Consider the following 12,001-nt stretch of genomic DNA (forward strand, 5'->3'; position numbering starts at 1 on the left):
AATTGGTAATGAACTCGGTCTTTCCGATGTTGATCAGGAGACCTGCTTTAGCTGCTAATGAGTGTAGTGTTTGGAGTTGCTTTGTAGCCTCTTGCATGTCGTTTGCTAGTAAGGTCACTATCTCAGCTTACGTTCCGTATACCATTAAATGGACAAACAGCCTGCGAAAGAACTGTAGAACAAATAATATTATACGAAATAATCCGTGGTACCCCATACCTACCACTGAAATTTCTACTACAATACTATTTTTAATATTTATTAACATGAGAAACCCTTCACTGGATGCGGGAATATCAGTCTATACCTCATCAACTCCTGAGGAGAATTTTACACGGTTTTTGCTGTTGCCTAGAGGATCTCGTGAGGAGGCTTCCATGCATCAAATATTGAAGTATAATGAAATAAAGCTAAGCAGTAACGACTTCTCTCACTGTGGGTCTGGGCGGTAGAATAACATCCATGATATCCCCTGCCCATCGAAAGAAGCGACTAAACGGGGCCCCAGGATTTCTTAACTTGGAAGCGTGAGTTGGCAACCAAGGGGCCCTTAGCTGAGTTCTGATATTTCTTCAAATATTTGTATCAGGCTCCTCTCCTTCATCTATCCTATCCGACCTCATTTGGTCAACTCTTGCCCTTTTTCCACCCCGACGGGATTAGGTTACGAGGCATAGGGAGTCTTTCATTTTCACGCCCTTCGTAGCCCTTGTTTTTCTTTGGGCGATACCTTCATTTTTCGAAGTGTCGGATTCTTCTCATTTTTCCTTCTCTTTAGTATCTTATAGATGATGGTTGCCTACTTTTACTTCCTCTTGAAACAACAACCATCATCACAACCTCCCTAAATGCAGATCAATGGTGAAAACCAAATTGGTTTGCAAATCTCCGTTTTAAAACAATGTTTATGCAAGTCTGCAAGTTAAGACAAGGATACAAACTATTATTTAAAAACAGCAAAAAATGCCATTTCAACTATATTTTAGGGAAGTATAATAAATCATAATTGACTGATAAACAAAAACAAGCACAAACAGCTGAGTATGTTTAATGTTCGTCACCATTGGAACTTTTATATCCCAGAAGGTTTAATCTTACCGCTGTCAGTGAAGATTTACTCAATGTTTATTCAAATCCATTTCCACTGCAACAGATAAATGTGGTGTCCAGCTCCGTAGCTAAATGCTTAGAGTGCTGGCCTTTGGTGACATGGGTCCAGGATTCGATTCCCGGCAGGGTCGGGAATTTTAACCACAATTGGTTCGCTCCGCTGGCACGGCAGCTGGGTGTATTCGTCGTCTTCATAATAATTTCATCCTCATCATGACGGGCGGATCGCCTACGGGAGTCGAATCAAAAGACCTGCAACTAGTGAGCCGAACCTGTCCTTGGACACTCCCATACGCCATTTGAGCTAAAATAGTAGACTTTAATGCTCTACTTAGTGATGTCCTTACGTAACTCAAGGCCGCAATCAATTTGATTCGCAAAACCTGGTCGACGCGGAAGGAGCAGCGGGTTAAATATATAAAATATAAAAATAAATAAATATACAACATATTAGGCTATCATTTGCCTGTTGCAAGTGGGGGTTAAAGTGCTATCAACTTGACAGCCTCTGTTGGCAACCTTAAGGCCACTTGTCTCAGACTCTTTGTTTTAGACTTTCCTGTCCAAACTCCCTTGTTCAAATCTTGCTCTTTAGCGAACCCTAGCGGTAGGCCCGGGGAGTCTTTTATGTTTACTCCTTTCGTGGAGCTTTCCACATTCTTCGATGTCTCGGATTTCTTCCATTTCCTCTCTTGATAGAACACTATCATCATCATTTATTTCGGCTTCTGTTTTATTTCATCCGTTTACTAAAACACGATATCTTAATTAACCCGCAAACTTTTAGTATGTGCACACTCGGCTCCAGTACTGACCCGGTTTTTGCAAAATTTGTCCACATGGTGATCAGTTTGGAGCGCATACTAGCATCAGGTGAACCGTCCGCCGCTGATTGTGAAGTTCCAAACAGGTACCCGAGTTCATCACCATGGGCAACACCTGGAACACAGAATTATTCATTAATATACCGATGTGACAAGTAGAGAACAGCATCTGTAACAGAACCACTATGTCTCACCTGAGAAGTTCTGGGCGCCAAAACGAATTTTGAACAATGCCAGACCACCATCATATATAAACTCGTACAGGTAAATGGGCGTAGAACTTTGAGAGGCCATCAAGTTCACTCCGTATTCAACTCCCTCGTTAAAAAACAAATCGGATGTTAGCTGAAAATAACACAATACTCTTAGGAATTAAAAAAGCTTGGTCTATAATCTCACTCTCGCACTGGAAATTCTACACACCTCTTCAATGTGTATATTAACCTCTAAGGATTTACAAGCATAAAACTTTTACGGGCTGGTGACCTAAAAGACAAGCTATTTTCACCAAATGTTTGAAATCCCTTTACAAAGAGAAATGAAAAGTCCACGCATCAACTACTCAAATGATCATAAACACCACAGCTATCGCAAGCTTGTGCACTCCATAGAATCAACCACTAAAGTTGCTGAGGTGGAACAATAAAATTTTCTTGATATAACTTCTTGTAGCCAAAAGAACAATATGTTACATAACTGTAAGCTGTCATTCTGTCTGAAACACTTTTTAGAATTTTGACTTTCAAGACTGACTTACGTCAATGAAATTTTCCAACGTGTCATTGTTAAAATCTTGATCTCCAAAGTAGAAGGACTTCATCCTCGCTACCATTTCGTTTCCACACAAATCTTCTTTGCAGAATCTCAGTTCTGGTTTTAGGGTCTTCACGAAATTTTCGTTGATTTCCTGCACCCTTCCGAAATTGTCTAGGATGTTAGCAACTGTAACAAAATTATTTATAATCTGAAATGCAATATATGCTAGGCTCACATAGTGGCAATATAGATACATTAATATATTAAAAATTAATCTATCCATATCGTACTAGAGTTAAAACAAAACTGAAGAACTGAAATTTTTGACATCACGTCAGTACTCCTTCGACTTTTGTTCATTGCTGTTAGAATAAGAATACCGATATCAATAACGTTATATTGTCCGGAGTTGAGAATGGATCAATTATTAGGAACTCCATGGCTACAAAAACATTGCCCTTATCGAGAGTTTTAAATTGAAGTTTCTGAAATCCACGATTTATAAAATTACTGGTAACTACACAACAGTCTTACATTTTTTTAATATGCCCAACTAATATGATATTGATAGCTTACATTCCAGGTGAAACTGCAATAATTTACATTTTTTGTAGCTACAAAATTGATGATATAGATATGCAGAGGCCAATTTATTTCTATACACCACAGAAATCTAAGTTGAACTGGAAATATCTTCTTTATTTCAAAGACTTCCGCATGTTGTTTTTAGTAACGGATTCAGCATTCTTGCATCCATCGCTTGACGCAGGCGAGATAAAAGTGTACTGTATTTATGGCTGTGACAAACGGGAAGCTGCTGAGGTATGTACGGTGTTGAATAATGATTTTCAGAGTACTATTAGTGTGTCTTAGTGTTATAAAACATGAAAATTATATATTTTTCAAAGTAGATTAACACTTTCTGTCTCCTCCGTCGGTTCGTTCATTTCTTTTAGAACCTCATAATTGTTATCGGTGCCATGAAATGATCCAATCAACCCCTGGGCCGAAGACTTAACAGATGTGTTTCACAAACTAAATCTGAAACGTATACAAACTATACAATGAACACATCAACGAGATTGTACAATAGAGTTTATCCATATGACGGAAGGGAATTTGTTTCTTCCTGTAACTTTGTACTTGTTATCATATTTAATCCTGACCGGGAGATTCTTAATACTCGAGCATTAACTTTGAAAATCATATCTCTCAATAACATTGCGAGTGAAATGATCCTCTCATAAGATGCCGTTTTATATTTTCTTATTAGTTACATATAATTAATTGAGGATATACTATTCAAGAATTAACGCAACCTTACCTTTTAAAATATTAGAGTATGGTACGGAATAATTTGCAAAAATTGTAACAAAATTTCTTCTTAAAAATAGATAGCTTAGTTTAAATATGTATACAGTATATTGCTTTTCCAACTTTGTTGTTTGAATATATTTCTGGAGCAAATTTTACTTTGGAATATGTATGTATATTTTTTTAAACTTCAAAATGACTGTGTAAACGTAATGGTGCAAAATATTGTTCTTAAAAAAGTAGTAACTTTACTTTTCAAAAATAATATTCCTTCTCCACTCGCAACTCCCGAAATGAATGGCACCTTCTGGAAAGTTCCCTGCTTGAGGAGATTTATAGGAGTATCAGGTAGAAATGACATCTCTCCTTCCACTGTTGGCTCCACTGACGGCACGAAGACCATTCTCATAAGACGTGGTTTATCCTGTGGGTCAAAACATAAATTAATAGGTACGTTAAAAGGCCATTAAGCAGAGTGGTTTTGTATGTTTGTAAGCAGAAATGAACACACTCTGTTCTATACAACAATTAAGGTATTTTTGCCGTTCTGGACGTTAGAGGAAAGTTAATAAGAGAAATATTATTTATAAATGGCATTGTAAACTTAAGAATAATAGTTATCCACTTCCTGTGTTATTACTGCATAGCCTATATACATTTTTATAAAAGATGTAAGGGTATATATTTCGTAGTCAGAAAGTTAGTTATGTATCGCTTCGAAAGAGTAACTCACTGCTTTGAGGATCTTACGCACTGTAGAGTATTTAGTTGTACTGCCAGTGCTCGTACCGTTGCCTACGTTATAATACAAGGCCTGGAAATAGAGCCCGTAAAACGCTATCGAAGTGGTCACACTGAAGTTCAATGCCGGGCCGCTAGGATCGCTTTCTTGCCTCCTGCTACCGGGTTCACGCCTTTAAACGTTGGTTGTGAATGTATTATGTATTCGTCTAATGTTAAGCACTCGCAGTCCCAGTCATTGTTAATTCACGAGAAATTACAGGTAGTGGAATTTTGTTTCACAAGTTTCCAGTGAATGTTCAATGTTCGAAACTTTATACAGAGGAAGTATTACGCATGAGATACGACTTCAAGCTGATGAAATTAGTGCTCTGTTCCTAAGTTTTGACCAGAGTTACGTCATAAGAATCGGGCGATCCCAAAATTTGTAACTGGACTTTTTTTTAAACAATGCTACCGTGATCGGCGATCATTAGAGAGGCCTCTTCAAACTCCCCCTGTGGATGGGGGCGGTAGAATAACACCCACGGTATTCCCTATCTGTCGTAAGAGGCGACTAAAAAAGGCCTCAGGGGATCTGAACTTTGGATCATGGGTTGGCGACTACGGGGACCTCAGCTGAGTCCTGGCATTGTTTCCACTTACTTGTGCCAGGCTCCTCACTTTCATCTATCCTATCCGACCTCCGTTGGTCATTTCTTGTTCTTTTCAGACCCCGACGGTATAACGTATGGAGGCCTAGGGAGTCTTTCATTTTCATGCCCTTCGTGGCCCTTGTCTTCTTTTGGCCGATACCTTCATTTTTCGAAGTGTCGGGCCCCTTCCATTTTTTCTCTCTGATTAGTGTTATGATGGTCACCTAGTTGTACTTCCTCTTAAAACAACAATCACCACCACCACCACCACCACCACCACTACCACCACCAGCTCTTCAAACTCAGAAATCTAAAATTAGGAGACCAACTAGAAAAATAATTTGCCCAACAATATTTGGAGAAAATGAATGTAGCAAGAACTAAACACATTGTATTTTCCCCTGAAACAACCTCTGGTTTGAAAAGTATGGAGGTGGTTTGTCCCTAGATCATTACAGTTTAAAATAAACCATTTGTTTTATGGAGCATTTTATGAAATTGTTCGATGCGCATGACGTCAGTAACACCTCACATGGGACATATTCCAGGAATGAGAACAAACGAGCATCTTTTAGTACTGAAGATGAACGCCTCACATGGTTAATTAATGATTTCATGTCATATAATAAGAAAATTCAAATGCATTCAAAGAAAGTAAAATAAAAATCCTCATGAGTATAAATTTGCATTATGCATTGACGAGGAACCTAACAAGTGATGACATTGAGCTCTTCTTCAGCTACCTAAGACGCCAAGCGGAATACAATGACATTATGGTTCGTGTGGCAAAAGAACAAACATACTGTAACGGCTGTTTAGAACATATCTCGTCTCCAGCTACTCAAAGTCCAACATTGTGTCTTATTCATTTTCAAGATCGAGGAGCCCTCATATACCGAAAATCATCGTCTGTGGCACTTCTGCAGCGAACGACGGAATTTGTCAACTCCGCTACGCAGTACTTGCCCCGAAGAGAGTTACTAAAAGGTGCACGTTTTCCTTTCGAAAGACATGTTCAACAGTGAAATTAAGTGTAGAAAGTGTAAAGACGAGAAACCACCTCTTTTTCTACTATGAAAATTTCTGAGATCTCTATTAGACAATATTGCTTCGAGTCACTCAAGTAGAAGAGAGAAAGTTTTGAAACTTGAAAAGAAGCTCCTCAAAAGGAAAGTTTTGAAACTTCAATGACATACCCAAGCCAATGCAGCACTGCTTTATAAATAAAGTACTGTCAATACTCGCAAAAACATTTTCTTTTTATTTAGGATATAATTTACTTATTGACATATTCGGCCATGCGAAACTAAGGAGGGCAAGAACGCGATCCTAGCGGCTGAATGGCGAATTAGGGTGCCACCTGCACGGCCGACTCGATCCCTCGCTGCGCTCCTTAGAGCTAGCTAGAGCGACGCATCAAGTCGGCCGTGCCACCTGTTTCCATGAGTGCATTTCAAGGCCTTGTATTATAGCGTAGGCAACAGTTTGTACAATAATACTCTATCTAGTGCCAAATACAGTACAGACTGTATTTACTAGTGCAACGCTGCGCATGTCACCTGCTGCATGACTACTTAGCACCACCGCCGTCTCAATAGACGGCGGTGGTTAGCACATTGACCGTGGCAGCGTTATCATAGATCCGAGCGACATCTGTGTTCCTTCAACAAGAATCATCTCTCGAAGTGGAAGCTCTACCTGACGTCAGCATAAGTGGCTCAGCACCGCAGCGCCTCTCGAAGAACCTGACTCAGCCGAGTATATGGAGGACTTACCATTGACACCAGCACGACGTCTTGGCGACGAAAGTCCAACATTGTCACCTGGTGGACGTGGACGGAGTTTTTCAACTTCTCCATCAACAACAGGGACCACCTATACGCCGGGGAGTTCTGTCCTTGAACAGTCAATTACAGAAACTACCAACTTGGCATTAAGGCTCTGACAACGTCCGCTGGCGACCACCACCAGCGTCAAGTTTTACCTCCACCGTGTGCCGAACCAAGCCTACCTTGGTGATGCATTTCCTTTATTTCTACTTCTCCTTAACTTTCGCTGTCGCCATTAGCGATGACTTTTTTTTTTTTTGCTATTTGCTTTACGTCGCACCGACACAGATAGGTCTTATGGCGACGATGGGACAGGAAAGGACTAGGAGTGGGAAGGAAGCGGCCGTGGCCTTAATTAAGGTACAGCCCCAGCATTTGCCTGGTGTGAAAATGGGAAACCACGGAAAACCATTTTCAGGGCTGCCGACAGTGGGGTTTGAACCTACTATCTCCCGAATACTGGATACTGGCCGCACTTAAGTGACTGCAGCTATCGAGCTCGGTAGCGATGACATTACCCGAATGTGACGTGAAACTTAAAGTTTCTCATTGAAGATGACGCTCTAGCCATCTGTGTTGATACACAGTCTGTCTCTCGCTCTACGAGTGTTAAATTGGTCTGCTGGTGATACCAACAATGGAGGAATCGAAAATGATGAACAAACTGGGATTTAAAATGTGCTTCTTGATCTACGAATTGCTATTATCGTGGATTTACTTGTTTCAAGACTCGGTTCTCTGCTGGGAGTCATTATTTTGATTGATGTAAATATTTCGAGATTCCTGATTGCTGCTCCCAGGTATTCATTCGTTCTATTTCATTTTACGTGCCATAGTTACAAGAACGGTTCTATGTGATTGTATTTCGGTAGTCTTTTATCACCTGTCTTTGCAGGCTTTAATTTAATTTATTTTGTGTGTGTTTTAAATTTTCTTTCTTTGTTTGTGTGCACACGCGCGAGAACGGAGAGTGGTATTTACCTATCTGTTTGTTTGGGTCTGTGTGTTTGTGGGTTTTGAGACCACGCACTTCTGTTTCCTCATCGTTAGAAATCATGGCTGAGCATTGGTATATTGTGTGATTTGACGCTACGGGGTTTAATCCATTTTTGTCCACGTGAGGCAATTTGGATGTCCAGGGTAGCGGGTCGACTAATGTTGTGATTGCTACGATTATATTTGGAACAGCCTTGCCTATTTTCGTGGCGGTCCAGCATTGTATCTGTGGTGTTCGAACCATGCTCGTGAGTCCATGATATCAGTAGCTATCCTGTGCGAAATTATACAACACGCCTGGACACACCGGTCTGGTCTGGGTCGATTGTATATTGGGTCTCTCTTCTTGCTCATACGTGTGTGTGCGTGCTTGTGTTGTCTGTCTGTGTACGGTTTGTGGTACTCTCCGTATCTCGTAATTTGAATTTTAATTTTTTCTTTCTTTTTCTTTTGTTTTCGTTTTAGTTGGCAGGGTTGGGACGTGTGTAGTGTGCTATTTTATATTTCTAGACCGTTATCTGCTCCATTGTCGGCGATTAGGTTTTGTTTTTGTAACTGTGGCAACATCTTCTTGTTCCTTTGCTTCTGCTCCTCTGGGAGGCTGTGCTTTGGCATTGTTGTGACGCGCTAGCATCGAATGGATACTCGTTTGGAGCACGGATACTAACTGTTGATATGTACACGATCCGCACTAGTACGACTGCATTATCTCTTTCGTGGTTCCATTTTCTGATTCCTTCGATAACATGGTCCACGTCACATTATTTTTCTGAAACGAATTTGTATTTTTAAGTGGTCATACAGAAGTGAATAGTGCGATCGTGTGTACTGTCGCCGTGTAACTCAAAACGTAGTATGTCATTGAACGGGATACTACTTGATGTTCTATTTTCCTGCAGTTATGCAAGTAACTTTTAATGCAGCTTCCCATTTTTGCTTTCATTTTAATATTGTGTTTATAATAGACCCCATTATCATTTGATCCACTCTTGTTCATGGGGGTTATGGGTTCACGCCTTTCTGTCCTTTCGCTCCGCTTTTGTCTACGCACGGGTCCAGCTCCGAGCTGTTTTAGTTCGTTCCAGTCCATCCACGGCAATTTAGGAAGAGAGGTGACTGAGGTAACTATCTGCGCGTATATGTCATGTATTGTGTTGATGTGTTATGGTAGCAGGGTAGGGGGTGGTAGAACCGTCACCCACTCATTACATTGCTTCTAATATCAGGAGCTATACCAGTGAGGTTAACAATCCGGCACTGCCCACTCATATCCGTCAACGGTCTCTCACCACCCATTCACCCAGATCTATCAATCCAACATTCTAACTTCTCACAAACTTCTGTCAATCCCTTGCTAACACGAGGGCTATCTACCAACTTCTGTCTCGCTATACTCCTAACTTATCAAAATACCATGTAGTGTAGAAATACAACTATCGAGACAGGGCTTCAACCTCTTCAACTTCAACTTCCAACCATATTATGCCCATTTAACTACTGCTACTGGAGTCCACCAATTGGGCAAACATGACCGTGCATCGAATCTAATACAACAACAACCTATCAGCCGTCCCGGCGTCCCTTCTCATCCGGCCCCTCTACTATCCGTGCTGGCCTATGGCGTAGAACTGGACTACACCGAGATTGAGATTATGGCGCAACTTCAGCTTGACGACCACATCATTTACCGGATCATCCGGATCATCCGGATAAAAAATGCTCAAGGACCAACTTCGCTGGTGAGAATCCTCTCCTGGGACATCAACACGATAGATAACCTGTTGTGCGACGGGGCGGTCATCTACGCCCATCGCCATCGAGTGGAGGCATCGCCATCGGAGCCACCCCGACGGATCCGCTGCGACCAGTGCTAGCGGTTCGACTGCCTGCCCAGGGAACCGTGCAAGCAAAATCTGGTATGTGCTTTTTGTGCTAACGACACCCAAACATTTTTTTTTCTAATGAGCCGAATCTGAAATGTGGCAATTGCAATGAATCCTACCCCGCCTTCAGCTACAGGTGTAAAGTGAAACCCGGCCCTGAACCAAATCATCCTGAATATGTCATACCTGTTCTTTTACAAGACCTTCCCACCCCTGCCGCTTTCTCTTCCGTCCCCTCCCCTAGTTTGTAGAACATCATCCGGTTTTTGACGCTGATCCTCCAAAATACCCTTCCCTTCCTCATAACTCATATCCTTAACCACCGGGCCAGTTGGTCGTGCGTTTAGGGGCGTGGAGCTGTGAGCTTGCATTCGGGAGATAATGGGTTCGAGCCACACTGTCAGCAGCCATGAAGATAGCTTTCGGTTTTTTTTCTCATTATCATGCCAGACAAATGCTGGGGCTGTACCTTAATTAAGGCCACAGCCGCTTCCTTCCCTCTCCTAAGCCTTTCCTAATCCATCGTCGCCATAAGAGCTATCTGTGTCAGTGATACGTAAAAAAAATGTACACCCTTACCCAAGTCCAGCTTGCGGCTCGATTGGTTCTGAACACCCATATGAATGTTGATTACTCGGAAAACAAAATGCATTTGACATATTTTTCCTTGAACACCATCCCCATTACATAGGAGTTATGAAATTGTATTATGATAACATAAGATCTATTCAATCCAATCGAGCCGTCATAGTCGTTACTCATAGAAGTCACACGGGCTGCCTGGCCGAGGCAGTAAAGTCGTACTGGGTTCGCCCGGAAGGACGTGGGTTCTGACTCCCCGTCAGAAAGCCGAAAATGTTAAGAAATTAGACTTCTACCACCGGAGGTGCACATGACGCTGATTTTCACCCAGCCTACACCAGAAATGAGTACCAGGTTAATTCCTGGCGGCCGGGCGTGCAGCCAACTACTCTACCCCACCAAGTGGCGAGGTTACGGATAGTGGAAGCCTTTATTTTCCACTCCTCCAAGAGCCTTCATGGCCTTTACGGAGATGACTTTGCTTTCCCATATAAGTCGTCCTGCTTTATTATCTTCTTTTTATTATTCCTTTGTTATTATTAGTTTCTTATTTGTTAATATATCGTATATGTGTCTATTATCCCTCACATTCTCAACGTGCAGAACTTTAGTGTTAAGACATTTTTCTTTCATTTGTGTTTATAATTTTAATGTACCAAAGATTCACGTACGGAATATCGTTTAATTTATACTATTTCTGCCCAGTGTCCCAAGTGTAATTTAAGTTCATCTGTACTGTGACATTACAAAGGCCTCGGCAAACAAAGTGTGTTAAATAATAAGTGTATTAGTTCCTACCAAGTGTTTACACCAGTGGCAAATAGAGTGCGACATGGCACAAGTGCATACATTTTTACTATTCTTTTTTTTTCAAATGTGTTAAAATTAATTTTTTACTTACCCCAAATTCTTTCTTTCCTTTCTTTCTTTCTTTCTTTCTTTCTTTCTTTCTTTCTTTCTTTCTTTCTTTCTTTATCTTTTTACCCTCCAGGGTTGGCCTTTCCCTCCGACTCAGCGAGGGATCCCACGTCTACCGTCTCAAGGGCAGTGTCCTGGAGCGTGAGACATTGGGTCGGGGATACAACTGGGGAGGATGCCCAGTACCTCGCCCAGGCGGCCTCACCTGCTATGCTGAACAGGGGCCTTGCGGGGGAATGGGAAGATTGGAAGGGATAGACAAGGAAGAGGGAAGGAAGCGGCCGTGACCTTAAGTTAGGTACCATCCCAACATTTGCCTGGAGGGGAAGTGGGAAACCACGGAAAACCACTTCCAGGATGGCTGAAGTGGGAATCGAACCCACCTATACTCAATTGACCTCCCGAGACTGAGT

General features: G+C 41.5%; 1 protein-coding gene across 1 annotated transcript in view; it reads right to left on the minus strand.

Annotated features, from left to right (window-relative positions):
• Positions 1-1,645: 1,645 nt before the first annotated feature.
• The window catches only part of LOC136877732 (juvenile hormone esterase-like), a 36,163-nt gene continuing 25,807 nt past the window's right edge, over positions 1,646-12,001 (minus strand). The window contains exons 6-9 of the mRNA XM_067151942.2: positions 4,257-4,428; positions 2,692-2,876; positions 2,129-2,279; positions 1,646-2,049 (exon numbers count right to left, since the gene is read on the minus strand). Coding sequence (XP_067008043.2) covers positions 1,844-2,049; positions 2,129-2,279; positions 2,692-2,876; positions 4,257-4,428 — 714 coding nt within the window. The 3' untranslated portion in view covers positions 1,646-1,843. The remainder of the gene's footprint in view (positions 2,050-2,128; positions 2,280-2,691; positions 2,877-4,256; positions 4,429-12,001) is intronic.

The sequence above is a fragment of the Anabrus simplex genome, chromosome 7, assembly GCF_040414725.1.
Source record: "Anabrus simplex isolate iqAnaSimp1 chromosome 7, ASM4041472v1, whole genome shotgun sequence".
Lineage (NCBI taxonomy): Eukaryota > Metazoa > Arthropoda > Insecta > Orthoptera > Tettigoniidae > Anabrus > Anabrus simplex.